The sequence below is a fragment of the Magnolia sinica genome, chromosome 17 (assembly GCF_029962835.1).
Source record: "Magnolia sinica isolate HGM2019 chromosome 17, MsV1, whole genome shotgun sequence".
NCBI classification, from domain to species: domain Eukaryota; kingdom Viridiplantae; phylum Streptophyta; class Magnoliopsida; order Magnoliales; family Magnoliaceae; genus Magnolia; species Magnolia sinica.
Genome location: NC_080589.1, coordinates 17937734 through 17954879, shown reverse-complemented (window position 1 = coordinate 17954879; position 17146 = coordinate 17937734). Strand labels below are relative to the sequence as shown.

The 17146-nt window shown below is 40.0% G+C and overlaps 1 protein-coding gene across 1 annotated transcript; it reads left to right on the top strand.

Moving 5' to 3' along the window:
- Positions 1–4125: 4125 nt before the first annotated feature.
- LOC131230830 (rRNA-processing protein FYV7) lies at positions 4126–12942 on the top strand. Its single transcript, XM_058226837.1, has 3 exons — positions 4126–4439; positions 10547–10659; positions 12116–12942. The coding sequence occupies exons 1-3, from the start codon at positions 4268–4270 to the stop codon at positions 12410–12412; spliced, it is 582 nt and encodes a 193-aa protein (XP_058082820.1). The 5' UTR covers positions 4126–4267; the 3' UTR covers positions 12413–12942.
- The last annotated feature ends 4204 nt before the right edge of the window (positions 12943–17146 follow it).

Genomic DNA, 17146 nt, shown 5'->3' with positions numbered 1-17146 from the left:
GTTCAAATGGACAACACCACATGATAATTTTGAATTAAACTTCTACTGTTGATCATTTCTTAGGGGCCACAGAAATTTTGGATCAAGCTTATAATTGTGTTTTCTATTAATCCATGTCTGTATGATATTATGAAGAGGTTTGATAATAAACAAACATCACTGTTAGGCCTACTATAGTTTCAATGGTGGAAATCATTATCCCCACTGTTTCCCGTGGTATGATCCACTTGATCTTTTGATATGCTTCAATTTGGGGCTCAACCCCTTAAATTAGAAGGAAAAATGGATGGACGGTGTGGATATACTACATAAATTCAATGTGGGCCCAACTGAGTTTACTCACTACAATAGGAACATACTGAGTAACTTAGTATACAATCCGATTTCGCTTGTTACGCCCCACAATGATGTTTTATTTGTAATCCATCATGTTCATCGGATGATGTATACATAGATGAACTAAAAGCCCAGATGCAAGCTTAAAATATACCTGTGGTGTGTGCTTTCTTTACTAGACTGACCATTTTTAAAAGAAGACAAAATGTTGATGTACGGAGAGGATGCAATCCAATAGTGATAAGGAAAGGGGCTCCAGAAAATGGGTTTTTTTATCTTTCTTAGGGCCTGTTTGGCCGGACCAATCCCACGGTATTAGGAGGGATGGGATCGCGATATCCCGGGATATGCATGACGAGCCAAACAGACCGCTGAAGTTGTCTCGGGATATAAGCAATCCCATGGATCTTAAAACAATCCACTAACATCACCATCATTACCTTAAAATTGATCCCATCCCTTGGTTGGATGGATTGGAAGGTAAAATCCCAGGATATGCCAGGTGTGCCAAACAGACCCAGTGAACTTGTCCCGGGATATAGCAATCCCTTGGATCTTTTTCCAATCCACTAACACCACCATTATTACCTTACAATCCATCCCATCCCTCCTAATTCCATGGGATTTGCTTGGCCAAACAAGCCTTTAGTGGGCCAAACGGTAGTGAAATCAATAGTAAAAGCAACGCAGTGGAAAGGGGTGAAAGAAACGGGACTGAAAGCAACGCAGTGGAGAGGAGGCGTAGTTTCGTCCTCAAATTCGTTGCGTGTACGAGCAGGTCTGAGTTCGTATGTTAAGTTTGTATTGCTTCATAAAAATCGCTGGATAAAAGGTGGAGTCCACAGTCATAAATTTCTCTTAATGACCCGCTAAACCCTATAAAAACCTCACATATCCGTCACCTCAAATCAACCTCCACTGACACACCCCATTTCCCATGGACTCCAAAGAGCCCCGTGTAGCCATTTTCCCATTCATGGCTAAGGACCACACCAGCCCTTTGCTGGACCTCTCCAAGGCCCTCTCATGCAAGGGCCTCAAGGTAACCATCATCTGTTAGGACCCATCATGGATTGCTTAGAAAAAAAAAAAGAAAGAAAGAAAAGAATGGTTATAGAAAATAAGGCCACGTCAATCACGCACCATAAAATCATTGAGTTTTTTTTTTTTTTCCGTAGCTACAAAAAATAATAATAAATAAATATATAAATAAATAAAAAGGAAGAAGAAGAAGAACTGTTTCCTTGCTCTTAGAGCTTGATCAATCAATTGGATTGTCCAATTAAAATAATGCAAGTAGTGGCACCCTATAACTTATAGTGCTCACATTTCTCAATTTTATGTCTTACCTGGCAATGCCGAGAAATTTACAACCATAAACTCCACCTTTTACCCACCATTTTTTTAAATGCTCTCCAACTTTACTTTCTCAAACTAAACCATTCTGTATGTACTTGACATTTGATGTGATGGATTCTCTTAGGATTGCAATGCACAGTGTTTTTCTCGAACTGAACACAGGCCCACATCTCTTGGCCCGGGTATCGCCTTAGCGCGCAAGACACGGCATCGGAACCGCAGCGACGGCGCGGTCACAAGGATACAAGTCTCGGGTTGAGCCGACTCAGATCGATAAGAAGCAACTCAGGGTCACGCGCAAACATCGGTTATAGATCGCGAGTCGCCGGAATTTGATTGGGAGGACCTCGGAAGCCTACAGAACAGTACGGGCTACGATACGGGTCTTACACCGTCCATCTATTTTGCAAGACAATAGTAAGACTTGAATCTAAAAATGAGACAGATCCAAAACTCATGTGGGCCATACAACATGAAACAGTGGGGATTGAGTGCCTGAAGGTAACAAAAGTTTTGTATCAGGCTAATATTTGTGCCTACATTTTATCATGAGTGGTAATAACCCTATGAACGGTTTGGATGGAAGGTTTCAAGGGTGGAGGTTTTCATTTCTGCTTTTTAGTTTGATGTGGCCCATATGAGTTTTGGATTTGCCTGATTTTTGTTTCCTATCCTATTATGGTATTGTGGTTTTTTGGACAGACCGACGGAGTGAATTTGTCACAGGCATATCTGTGGACTACATATCACCCCATGCACAAGTATATCTCTCCTGGCCATGTATGTTTTTTTTAATTATTTTTAAGGAAGTACATGTCCCAATTAAAATCCTCATGAAGTTCAACCCAAATCCAGGATTTCAGTTTCCCACGAGAGTGCTGAAGGCACTCTAAATTTTTGCCATCATTTGTCCCCAGAACATGTCATCCCAATTACACCAGCTCACAAAACACATCTATTTGTGAAACTTTTCTCGCCCTACAATAATTCATGTGTTAGATCCATACCTTTCATTAATTTTTTTCAAATCATTTTAGAACATGAAAAAAAAAAAAAAAATGAAGCACATTCAGAGCTTAAGTTACCACACCACAAAAATCAGTGAGGATTGAATAGCTATGGTTGAAACCTTTCTAGTCAAGGTCTATGGTGAGGTTTATTTGTCATGTAACCTCTTCTTAATGTGACACAAATCTAGATGAAGGGAAAACATAAATATCAGCTTTCAGTTGAACAGAGGCTTCCTAATAGACTATAGACTAAGAGCACTATAAATTAAAAAGTGCTTTGAGAGCATGATCATTTCTCCTCTTGGTCGGAGAGGGAAGCGGCTGGAAAGAAATCAGTCCACCGCAGGGGCTACATGGGGCCCACTTTGATGTATTAGTTTACTTTTAGCGTTCAATATATTATTCCGAAACATTTTAGAGCATGGGCTCAAAAATAAGGTAGATCTAACGCCCAAATGAACAATTAATCTATTTTTTCATATAATTTTAGAGTATAAGCTAAAAAATAAGGTGGTTCCGAGGCCTAAGTGGATGATCAATATCATTGTAGAGTATAAGCTGAAAAGTAAGGTAGTTCTAAGGCCTAAGTGGATGATCAATATCATTTTAGAGTATAAGCTTAAAAAAAAAATAAGGTAGATCAAAGCCCAAGTGGCCCTCAAGAAGTTTCTAATGGTGTGTGTTTAAATCTTCACTTTGTGGTCCATTTCAGCTTAGATCTGGCTCATTTTTGGGTGCGTACATTGAAATGATCTGGAAAAATGGTTGAACGGCGTGGATAAAATCAATACATCATGGTGGAACACAATCCCCTCTTGAAACGGAAGCAGATTGGCTGGTGTACTACACACCAGCTATATAGTGTAGGTACGTGTCGTGCGAAGACGAACGCTGAAGCTCCTCGAGGTCGGAGTTGCACAAACGGTTCAAAGGAGATCAAAGTTACATGGTCCCACAATGGTTTATTTATATCCACACTGTTCATTAATTTTTTGAGATCATTTTAGAGTATCATCCAAAGAATGAATCATATCCAAATATAAACTAGACCACACCACAAGCAGCAGCCGAGATAATGATTTTCACCGTTAAAATTTTCTTCGGACCATCATAACGATTATTTTCCATCCAATCTGTTCATAACGTCGCAAAGACCTGGATAAAATGGAAAAAAAAATATTTTATATTGATCCAAAACTTCCGTGAACCCCGAAAGGGTTTCAATGGCAAATGTTCAATCCCCTACTGTTTTTTTCAGTGTGGTCCACTTGATCGTTAGATATGTTTTATTTTTCGTCACAAGCCTTACTAAGATCTCGAAAAATGGATGGACGGTTTGGATATAACATATAGCTGATGTTGGGTACCCCAGCCAGTCCGCTTCCTTTAGAAAGGGCAACATCGTACTTTTTCTGTACAAACAGGGGGGAAACGAAGGGCGGAGTGGCTGAGTGAAAACCCCTTTGTTGTTTCTGCACGTGTTCCGCTCTCTCTATCCAGGCTAGGGTTTCGAATCCTTCTCCCTCCAGATAGGGTTTCCAATCTCTCTCTGTCTCTGAAAGATGAAGAATCGCCCACAGCAGAAGGATAGCGACCACAGTAAAAGAATCGAAGAAGGGTCGCCTGCGATATCGAAGAAGAGAAGGAGAAGGAAGAAGCAGCCTTTCTCAATACACGCCCTTATCAACTCCAATTCTTCATCTAATATAACTGACTACAATCCTTACCTCATTAGTAAGCCGTTCTTTTCCCATCCCTTCATTTTTATACGGTCAGGATCCTCTTTCCCTGTTCTGGTTCATGTTCGTTCGATATCAGGGTTTTGGTGGAACCTCAGTGATAGGATCGTGAAACATCCAGTAACCACGACGCTACTGGACGGTGCTCTGTGGGCCCCACCATGATGTATGTGTTTTATCCATGCCGTTCATCCATTTTGGATCACTATTTTAGGGCATGTGCCTAAAAATGAAGCAGATCCAAATCTCAGGTGGACTACAACACAGGAAAACAGTGGTGATTGAACACCCGCCATTAAAAAAATTTTAGGGCACACTGTAATATTTCTTTGCCATCCAAGCTTCTGATTAGGTCACAAGGAGCTGGATTAACGGAAAACACAAATATCATATTGATCCAAAACATTTGTGGCCCCCAAGAAGATTTTAATAGTGGGATTTCAATCATCACTTTTTTCCTGTGGTGTGGTCCACCTGAGATTTGGATCTGCCTCATTTTTGGACTCATGCCATAAAATGAGCTGGAAAAATGGATGGAGGCAGTGGATATAACACATACATCATATTAGGGCCCACAGAGCACCGTCCAGTAGTGACTGACTATTGGCAGTGTCAGTATGCAATTCGCATCCCAGGGATAGGGAGGGAATTGGATTTTTAGCTACTTTTGAACTGGACACATGCCACTACATTCCTTGATCCAAACCATCCATCAAGTGGATTGCAACATGGATGGACACTGTCTATTGGCACGTGCCACCATGCCCCTTGATCCAGACCATCCATCAAGTAAATTTTCATGGTTTCCATTCACAGGTGCTTCTTTTTCTTTCCATGGACTTTTATGGTGTTACAAACCAACTACAATGATCCATGTATCATGTGACCCACTTGAGGAATGGCTTGGATGTATCTCACATGTGTCCTACTTGTATAATGGATGTCTTAAATATTAATTTTTAACTTCTCCCTGCTAGCCAAAAAGATTTCAAAGTTTTCCTAGGAAACCAAAGGGTCTCAACCAGACAGGTTTCAACTGGTCCCCTAAAACATTAGCCCTTTGCTGGGTTTCCAAGGGAAAAATAAACACCAGGGAATAAATTCACCAGCAACCGAACATCCACTTATAAAACCTATGAAATAGGTTGGAAGACTTATAGAAATGAATAACTAACCAACAGAAAAATAAAATAAAATAAAATAAAAAATAAATAAAATAAATAAATAAATAAAATCTACCTTGAAGCTTGAGGGAAGAATTAGCATTTCTATTGTACTAACCAAATTCGATTAAACCACTTTCAGGTTGTTTAAGTTCCATGTCTAGTGTTATGGCCAATTACCAACATACAAACTGTACAATTTTTTAATCATAGCACAAACATTGGTTGATTCTTTTATTGCCTTTTCAGGCAAATAAATCTTCTTGAAAATGAAACTAACAATTGATACAGGACAATTAGTCACTTGCTCTAAAAGCTCGAACTGATAGAGAGTGGCAAATCAATCCCTTTATCTCATCCATGCCCCACATCCCATGGGTTAGGGCATCGGCTGAACCCTCCTCGTGGGGCCCACTTCACACAAGCGGGCCGCCCACCCCTACCCCAATGAGCTTGGTGCGAAAATGCCCCTGCATTAATCACCCCCAATGAGGAGTCTCGAACACAAGACCTCTCTCTCTGATACCAGTTTGATGCGGGATAATTAGCCACTTGTTCTAAAAGCTCGAACTAATAGAGAGTGGCAAATCACTCCCTTTATCTCATATCCCAGGCCCCACATCACATGGATTAGGACGTCGGCCGAACCCTCCTTGTGTGCCCCACTTCATATGGGCCCACCTCTCTCGAGCCACCCACCTCACACGGGCCGCCCACCTCAAGTGTGTCCCCGCATCCCACAGGCCACCCCACTCCAACCCAGTGTGAAAATTCCCCTGCATTAACCATCCTCATCTTGCTTCACGGATCAAGAACAACAGCTAAGGCCATTAACAAATGGCATTCAGACTAGCACTTTTGAGTATCACTTGCATACCTTTAGCCATCGTCTGTAAAAATTCTGGACCTATGATGACACTTCTATGTGGAGCTTCACTAATCTTCCAAAGGGAGGGAAGAAACAAATTTGCTTATAGACACCAAGTCTTGAAGGTGATTCCCATATATATTTAACGCTCTCTCTTATATTCTCTATTGTGGGGTCAATTGATTTTAGCCTGTCTTGTACAATCATCTTTAGTATGTGGGCACAACATTAAACTTAGAATATTCTTCCAAAAAAAAAAAAAAAGAAAGAAAGAAATTTGCCGATCGCCTTGAATTGGTTTCGCAAGTAAGAAATCATAGTTGGAGCTTCAAGGGTCCGAGTAGTGATTTCCTTCGGGGGGCTTACCCTTATACTCGATAACTTGAGAAAGAGGAGGATGATGATAACTAATGTTTGTATTATGTGCCTTAAAAGCATCAAAGATCATCTCTTTGTCCACTCTTCTGGGAAGATCTAGAGTGATTTCCTTGAACTCTTTGAAACAAGTTGAGTGATGTCGACTTCAATGAATGATTCTTTTTTTCTTTTCTCCCCTTGGCTAAAAGTTGGAACGAAATGTAGGTTAGCAAGAAAAAAAGAGTTGTGGTGTCTTTCCTTGGCACAGTCTTGTTGTCTATATGAAGAGTGAGAAAAAATCATTATTTAACAATAGATCTTCCTTCCCTGAGATGGTTTTTGCAAGAGCTAAGTGAAATTGCACGAGGTAGTGAGCCCGCAGTTTATATGTGCGGAAGCTTGGCGGGGCTATGGAATGACGGCTATGTTCTAGAGGAGAGGTGATTAGGACTAATTAAAATTTATGCATATTAAACACACCATTGCTGAAACTAAATTTCAATTAAACCAAGGCAAGGGTCCATCACACAAACTATAAATCACATTCCTATGAAGTAACTAGTATATAAACATGATAATGTACATGCATGTGTAGGATGTGTGCTAATTCTCAAATCCTAACATTCATTTAATTATGCATGCATATGATTTATCAATTAATCACATAAATATAATTAAACAAGTAGTCAAATAACAATCCCAAACACAAGCATGTATGGTGGTTCGATTTCCCTATTCCATTCCCGACGAATGCACTCATCCCATCAGTGTACCGGATTTCATTATCAGATGTTTTAAATCAAGTTCACCTCTAACCTTTACAGCCCTACACAAGGACCGTGGTCCTACACATGGACCTACCTAACGTACACTCCTGCCGCAGGCTCTCACAAGAGACTTAAGTTGATTTTCTATCGGCTAAACAACAACCTCGATCCTAGTGCAAGGACCTGCGTTTACTCCTTCCGGAGGCTCCCACGAAGACTAATATGTACACACTTGTGTCTGGTGAATTCGACCCTACACAAGAACCTATTCAAGTTTGGGTCACAAACTCTTATCCTCAATCCTACTTAGCGAAAGGGAGTATGGACTCACTAAATGACAACTCACTTGTTGGATTGAGCCCTGTTGATACGCTGATCTTGAGTTGCTTTTTCAAAGCTTTTCCATGCTTAAATTTACTCCTCAAATGATCCCCCGATCGTTGATGCCAATGCTTTAGTTCCAAGATCAAACACATTGCATGCGATGCTCCAATGCGGTGACCAAGGTGATGGGAGGTTGGGTAAATCTCCTACAGCTAATGGAAGATAGTAATTCCTAGGAGATAAACTTTGCAAAAATTCCAAATTTAGAATTTAATTTAGGATCCCTTCTAAATACAATCAAGTTTCAAACTACACAAACCAATGATTAGGATATTACCTCATATTTGCGGCCAATGTTGTCAAATCGCATATGCGATTGCATGTGATCAGCATATGCTGTTCGCACAATCGCATATGTCATGGCATTTTTTTTTCAAAAAAAAAAATTCTAAAAATTCTATAAAAAAAAAAAAGGAGGGAAAAACTCGTCTAATTAGTACACATGATTGGATTGGGTTATTTTACTTATTTCATTATAGTTTGAGTGTTTCATTAAGTGATATATTTAATTACTTATATTATATTATATAAATTTTAACAAAACAATCAACAAGCTACATTAAAAGATAACTAATTATTATAAACTTCGAACAAATAAATTTTAATGATAAATGGATAACTTGAAACAACTTACGAGTTATAACTTACAACTTAATTTACAAAAAGTAAGCACAATTTATAAAATACAAAAAATAAACATAATTGAAATAATTGTAGAGAGATTGGAGTAAGAAAGAAAGAGGTGTAAGAGAGAAAGTGTAAGAGATTTAGAGCTGTGGAGTAAAGAATAGTGAAAATGGAGGGGATATGAGTGCCTAATTATAGGCAAAAGCTCTCCAATTTGAAAAAATAAAAATCTTCCGCTCTTGGCTATTGGGAAATATGCGATCGCATATGATCGCATACTCGCATATGCGATCGCATATTTATCGCATATAAAAGTATGCGATGGCATACTTGCTAGGATCGCATATGCCATCATGGCATATGTGATTTGATCAACAATATGCGCATATGTGATCTCATTTGATAACAATCCTCATTAGAGTGGTAAAGCTCAATAAGATGAATCAAATCTCATGGGATTTGAGGCTTAGGGTGTGGGATATGAGTGGGGATTTACCTAAGCTTCTATTGCACTAAAAATCCATCAAAATGCTTGAAGACCAGATGATCTATATAAAGGAATCGATTCCAATAGGTAGAAACGGCTAGTCTTCGGTCCCACCAAATAGAACTTCAGTCGTATCATATTAGACAGGAAAGCCGCTGGACAGATTTTGGCACTTTCAGCCGCACCGAATGTGGTCTTTGGTCAGACCGAATGTGGTATTCAGCTGCAGTTGAATTACCTGATTTCTGTCCAAGCACGCTGAACTGTTTTAGCCGATTTCGGTGGGACAAAAGGTGGGTTCGGTGGGACTGAAGGTTGCTGAAAGTGTGCAGTTTTTCCAGGAACTCAAGACCTCTAAAGCCTATCTAAGAATGTTCAATTGAGGCTCCTAAGGCTAAAGGGATTATCAATAAAGGGTTTACTTATTAAGCTTAAGATCATCTAGAGGTTTAGGTTATTTTGGGTCAAGGGTTAAGGTAATCAAGGCATCTCGTATACATGTTCTTTACTGCTTAATGCTCCACCTTCACTTGTGTCTTCGGTCTTCAGTCTTCAGCTTCCGAGGGCTCAACCGACTCTCCAACACAATGACTCACGCGATTGACAAACAAGGTGCTCAAATCAGTGCACTAACACTAAGGGCCATATGTTCTGTTGGGCAGAGGGCCCCATGTTATGTAAGAGGGAAGACTTCTTGAGTAGTTTATTATTGAAATTTTGTGTTTGCTGACTGGGGTTGGCTCCGTACCATCCCCTTTCTGCACCCTCTTTTTCTCCTTTGGTTTGGTTTAATAAAAGTTATGTTACCATTCAAAAAAAAAAAGCTCTCTTATTATTTTAGTAGGGTAATCCATGAATTACTATGTTGGAAACTCCTCTTCTTCTTCTTCTTCTTCTTCTTTTTTTTAACCCACGTGCCAATGTTTGAATGCTTGTGATAGTTTGCTCAATCCATGCATTATGACCACTGCAACATGTCATCATGTGTGCCAATTTGGCAAGCGGGCACAAGATCTAACCAGTCTATTTGGTGGTTCACACCATGTAGATTCTCTGGCATAAAATTAGGCTGGTTCACTGATCAGGTGGGTGACAATATATGAAATCAATGGATGCATAAAATAAGCATGGCGTAGTTTTTCTAAATCATCTATTTGTTTCAAACATTGTGGCTGACATGATGAGTGAACCAGCTTGGTTTCTGGCCAGGGCATCCAGATGGTGGGTTTCACCTGATGAATGGCGTGGATCTTGTATTGTACCTGTGTGCTGCAATGGTTCATGTTGGTATGTTGGTGAGATGCTTTATATACATGCGTGTAGGATTAGCAAATCTCCCTTTGTGCATAGGATACTAGGTAAGGTTTGTAAGATTTTATTATATTCTATTCTATTTTTTCCTTTTCCACTTTACATTATTGTCATGACTAAGATTCTCTGGGATTTCAGAAAAGAAGAGGGAGTTCTACAAAAATGCCAAGTGTATAAACAAGTACAAGAAGACACTGAAGCAACCAAACAAGTCGCAGAATATTCTTCAAACTGCTGCACAGCATTCCGAGGTGCAATTGCTTTTTTACTTGTTTCTAGTTTAGAGAATGGACGTATTCAGTACTGTATGGAGGTTTTCTAGGAGGATGGCACATATCAGCCATGCATATAGCACACTTCTAGGGCAATCGTAACCATCAATCTCTTGGGTAATGATTTTGAGGGGGCCATTACATGAAAAAAATCACATAATCTTTCCTGTTGACTAGCGTCAAGAAAATATATGTTGAGAGAACTGAGCATTGATGGGCTACTTATAATAGGTGAAAGTTACACCATTCGGATGGGCAGGATGTCAAAATCACTGTGGTCCATCTGTTGGCCCATTAGAACAATGGTTCCTACTGCCCTAGTAATTATGCTATGTGTGGTGGAGATGCTGGAAATGAGCAAGCATTTAGCAAGGTTAATGAGCCTCCCTTCCTTTTAGCTTATATTGGGCAGCAAAAAGCAACTTAGATTCAACTGTTCAGCAAGAAGGAAAGCAGAATTATCGGGTGTGAAATGTTCACATTGAAATGCAGTGTGAAAGATTATCACAGCCATTAAACAAAGATCATGCGGCTCTGAACTCACACCATTGTCTTTAACGGTATTTTACACCTGATCATTTGTGGAGGAAAGAGAACAAGGAGAGAAATCATGGGTGTTTTTCATGACAATAAAAATGAGCATTGTCTTGTGCAATGCTCTGGTGCTCTTATAGTTGCATTGGCCCACTTAGACAGTCCAACCGATTGACCTGAACTGTCTATTAACTCTAGAACACATTTCATGGACTGCTTTGCAAAAATCCCACTGATCTGATGATCTAATACAACCTTGATTTGGCTTTATTTTCTATAGCCATCTTTTTTCCAAGCTATGAATGGGATGGTTGTGATTTCCTAACAGAAGTGATTCTATCCTTTAGAGTCATAAGCAGTCCATCATGGGCCCTTACAAATAGATGGATCAAATTGTTGATTGGACTTTTTTTTGTTTGTAAACAATCGTGACTCTCCATATTAAAGGCCATTGATCAATGGTTAATACTTGTTGGGTAGTTGTGGTGTCTGCATTGTAGTCCATGAAATGCGTACTGGACCTAATTAACAGGCTGGATCAATGAATTGGACTCTCCAAGTGGGCCCGTGCAACTAGGATCACTGTAACTAATAGTGCTCTTAGAGGACTGGGGCATCTCTCTCTCTCTCTCTCTCTCTCTCTCTCTTAAAAAAATCTTTTTCTATCAATAAATTACAAAGGAGTGCACTTTTTGCATGCTACCATGGGAAGTCATGCATGCGTCTCATTTACATGCATGCTTTATAGGTTTTTTCAACTACATACAGATGGTGAGAAACAACGCGGTAGAGAATCACTCCCTCTACATGCATGTATTATAGGTTTACTATCTTGTAATGTATGATCCTATCCTTTCAATGAAAGTGGACCATTACAACTCATTTCGGAATGCTGTGACAGGATGGTGAAAATAATGAAGCTCCAAATGATAGAAAAATGGTGATGAAGAAGCAGAAAAAGAACAAGAACAGTCTGCAGGGTTTGCGAAAAGAGTATGAAAAGAAGCGCGAGGAGGAAGAGAATGCAAGGGTGGAAAGAGAAGCCATCATTCAAGCAAAGAGGGAAGAGAGGGAAAAGGCCGAAGCACAGCGGAAGGAGCTGAGAGGGAAGATGTTCAAGAGGACCCAGCATGGTCAGCCCATCATGAAATACAGAATTGAGCATCTCTTAGAAAGTATCAGGCGCGGTGCAAATTAAAATGCAGTTTTTGGGCATTCATCATCTTAAACACCAATTGCATTAGTCATTTGTTATAAATCTGCAAGAAAGAAATTGTAAGAAAATGTAGTTGTGGGATAGAGACAATGTCCAGAAGCTGAGTTCTTTGCGCAAGCCCATGCCACGTGTGCAATATCTATGCCACTCATCAGGTGGGCCCCATTGTGTATGCGTGTCAGGCAAAAACTCAGGTTCACTCCACACTTCAGGCAGGCCACATGTACATTGAAGGTCTGGGAATTATGTTGCTTGGGTCTTCTAGGTAGCCAAGGGTTTGTGTAGTCCATTCGTGGAAAGAAACCATATGTTCAGGTGCTTTACTAAGCCCACACACATGTAGATGTTGCATTTGACTATATGTTCTTGCATGCATTGTTTAAAAACCGAAAAACTCGATTCAACTCAACTCGATGTTCAGCCGAGTATCCGACTCGAAGACTCAGGCAAGTTTTTAGTTGACTGGAGTTGATATTTAAAATAATAATAATAAATTATAGATATTTGAAGTAGTTGATATAGCATAAATAAAAATTATGGCGATTTTGCAGTCACTCAGGTCGCTATCATGTCTAATTGACTAAGCCATGTTTCGACTCGAATCAGTGAGTTTTAGAAGCATGATTCAGTGAAAAGAAATCTGGTCCGTTCAGCAGGTGGACCACAATTTTAGAAGATTTGGACGGGTAAAAAACGGTTCAGCCAAGTTTTTTTTCAGCTGTGTATTTATTTCATAAACTGTGGCCCACCTGACTATTCCAATTTGATCTGTGGGCAAGAACATATACAGTGTTACCCTCTGATGAATGGATTGGATCTCATACCGATGTGCTGTGCTGGTAGGATGTGTGGAGTGTACCTGAGCTGCCTTGTGCATGCTTGTGAGAATCTTAACCCAGAGAGAATTTGATTTGATGATTGCTAGCCATTTAGGATTTTAATCTGCTTTCAGTGAGAGAGCTCTGGCTGTATTGCTTTTTTATTATAATTAGTAACAAGTGGGAGCATGGTTTTGAATCCATGACCGTCCAAAATGTGGGGCAAGTTTTGGATGGAGCATATATTTACTAATAATTACATTCATCAATTGATTCTAACCATCCAGTTGATGATTATGAAATGGATGGTTAAAAAATAAAATAGTGACCGCTCCAAATTGGAAGGGGGTGTGAGTTTTGTTTAATCCATCTATAATTGAATTAACAATTTGGATGGTCTGAATTTTGGAAAGGGGGTGTTTGATTTTACAAATCCTTACATGCAACATATGTTTGAAAGGATACGAAATTCTTCCTGCCGAGAAGGGTTTATTTAAAATAGTGGTCCCACTGTAATGTATGTGACTTATCCCGCTGTCCATCAGATCTACTAAAACATATTAGGGCATGAGCCCGAAAATGAAGCAGATCCAAAGCTCAGGTGGACCATACCATAGGAAACAGCGGTCTATGAAATGTCCACCACTGAAAGCTGTTTTATTCCTTGGGCCCACATTGATGTTTATTTGTCATCTAATCCATTCACAACGTTACACACAGGCATGTATAAAGGAAAACACAAATACCGGCTCAATGCTCGACTTGGAAATGCTCAACTCAACACTAGCTGATTTTTTTGAGCTCGAAAAAATTTTAAGTTGAGTACTAGCTAGACCAAGATCGACTTAACTCATATCAAGTTCACTTAATATAAATATTTTATATATATATATATATATATATATATATATATGATATATTATTTATATATATATATATATATATGCTCCCCGCACCTACGCACGTGCGCACTTTTGCACACGTGCCATGGATGTCTAATCTGAACGGTCCATGTGATGCGGAATCCCATGAAATCTCATGTGACAAATTTTCATCCTGATCTAAAATTCTGGTGGGCCTTAGCAAAGAGCAATGCAAATCAAGGGAGTAAACTTCTTTTAATTTTTCATGGCCTATTAAAGTGTTAGATCAAAGTAAAACTTGAACCCGGGGGGTTTCACGAGGTGCGGCTTCACATGAACGGGTCAGATTTTGGATCCACATCACGGAGGATGGGTTCGCACAAAAGTTCGTACGTAGTGCGTACGATTCGCAAGTGAGCGTTTTCCTATATATATATATATATATATATATATATATATATATATATATATATATATATTAAAAACTCTAAAAACTAAACTCGGACTCAACTCGCTGGAACTCGAACTCGGTTCAAGTTAGCCCAAGGCCCTGACCGAGCTGAGCTGAGCTGGCCAATTAGGCTCAATGATCGAGTTGAGCCGAGTTCTTGACCAAGCCAAGCTGAGCCAAGCTGGGCCAAGCTCGATTAGACTCAACTCACGTACAGCTCTAGTCAACAGTAGTAGGGCCTACGCTATAAAAAAATTTCATCATTTAGCAATTTTCTTTTGAATGTGGATTTCTTAGCAGTTATTTTTGGGCCATTGATCAAAAGTTTTGGATCTTTCAAACTAAGAAAAGTTTCAAGGTGACCACCATCATATGGGTCGCTTATCAGATCATGGTTCATATCACCAAAAAATAACCCAATCTATGTAATATCCTTGTATGTGGATGACCTGATTTGTACAAAACCATCTCCCCATATAATTATCATTAAATTTTAAAAAAATAATAATAATTAAAAACGAAATTAAGAGGCAGAAATGTCAGAAATGCTCACATCCAATCTGTTGGACAGAAGTTACCCTCAAGCAGATAACTTCCTCTGTATCATTTATGTGACACATCCAATTCGTCCAATGGGTTTTCCCCACAATGAGAATCACCTTATGCAACAAATCAGCTCCATCCGCTCATCGGCTGGACCACACGTGTATGTATGGTGAAATGCTCACCCAGGAACTGATTCTCATAAGAATTCGTGAGCACTTTTTGACACGTGTTTGGCCCAACTTTCAGCCTCATCCAAATTTCTGGCAGGCCATAGCAAAAGGAACCAATTACCTCTCTTGATTTTCCTTTCTCTTTACTATGGCCCAATAGAGTTTTGGATCAAGCTGAAAGTTAGTCTGGGAGCTTCCGGGGGTGCCGCATCACGTGGATGGTTCGGATTTTGTGCCCATGACACATGTGCAAAGTTAGACAAGGGTGCTCACCTAAAAAGATGTGCAAATCAGCATGATCCAAAACTTTTGTGGCCCTAAGAAATTTTTAATAGTGAGCATTCAATCATCAATGTTTCCTCTGGTGTGGTCCACCTTAGATTTAGATCCGGATCATTTTTTGGGCTCATGCAATAAAACGAGCTGGAAAATGGATGGATAGCACGGACATAGCACATAAATCATGTTGGGATAAATCATGTTGGGAACCATACTGGAGGGATCACTACTAAATCCCAGTGGGAAATGGGTTGGGCGTGGGCCCAGAAAAAAGTAAAATTTAGATCAGGGCTAGCCGAAGTACCTGACTCCACTTCATAATCTAGACCCAGGCCCAGCTCATTACTAGGCCTAGTTGGATGAGAGAGAGAGAGAGAGAGAGAGAGAGAGAGAAGAAGAAGAAGAAGAAGAAGAAGAAGAAAAGGAAGAGTATGCTTGCGGCAGCTATTATGTCCCGAAACCACCTTTTTCAATGAAGAACCGATGGTATGACCTAATGCACGTGTGTGGACCACCTAATGAGTGGAGTTTTCAACTCTTTAGGTGATCTTTATCATCTGGCCCACCCACATCACGGCTCTGGATATTCCACTGAAGTGACACATTTGTGGAAAATGAAAAAGTTGTATATGAAGGATGACATTCGATGTTGCTTGTGAACGTTCATCTCTTTTCCTGTGGCTCAAACTAGTTAGAAATCCTAATATATATCATTGTTTTTAAGTTACAAAAAGAGGAGCATTGATTTAGTAATCCAAACCATTGATCTAAGTGGCCCAGATCTTCAAATCTGTGGGATTTTCTGATGCAGGCTTTTTTTGGGCCACACCCATCTTCACTGTCAATCTTCGAGTGGTTCACGATTTCAATGATGAGGATCATGAGTGAGCTATGTGTTCTAGTTATTTGTTTTATCTTAGGAGTAGCATAGATTCGAGTTAGAGAGCCTGGACGGCAAGTCCCCTTTGGGTGTCACCACAAAGCATAGAGAGACGGAGACAGAGGTGGGACACACCTACATGTGCACCCGTTTGGACGGCTCAGGTTGACGGTTGTTCTCAATCTCTTTTTACCTGAAACTACAGCTGGGCATCAAGTCGAGTTGGACCTATTCAGGGCTGACTCGACTTGATCCGGTTTTGAAACAGGCCTGACTCGAACTCAAACCAATTCAGTACCGTGTCGAGCATGCTTTATCTAATTTGAGTCCGGGTCTAGCCTGGAGTACTAATCCGGACCGAGTCCGACCCGGTCACAAGTACCGAGTCAGGTCAAGTCGACACCGAGTCAAGGTGGGTGCAGCAGGTATTCACAGGTTGAAATCACCACTCAAAGCCTAGATTCACTTGCCATAATTGCAGCCTCTCCATCAGCTCCACATCATCTTAGATCTGAAATGTCATATCTCTGTGTGTGTGTGTGTGTGTGTGTGAGTCGAGTTTTGGATCGAGTCAAGTCAGTACTAGGTTGGATTTCAGTTTGAGTCGAGTTACTGGGTGACTCCAACTCAACTCGGTTTGAGTTTGAATTGAACGAAGTCAACTTGATTCAGATCAACTCACCCACTCAATTCGGATCAAATTGGACGA

What these genes read in the sequence shown, in the direction of transcription:
- LOC131230830 (XM_058226837.1), top strand. Translation starts at nt 4,268, where the DNA reads ATGAAGAATCGCCCACAGCAGAAGGATAGCGACCACAGTAAAAGAATC. An exon ending in CTACAATCCTTACCTCATTA is followed by an intron (nt 4,440 to 10,546) that starts GTAAGCCGTTCT and finishes CTGGGATTTCAG; the next exon opens with AAAAGAAGAGGGAGTTCTAC. An exon ending in CTGCTGCACAGCATTCCGAG is followed by an intron (nt 10,660 to 12,115) that starts GTGCAATTGCTT and finishes ATGCTGTGACAG; the next exon opens with GATGGTGAAAATAATGAAGC.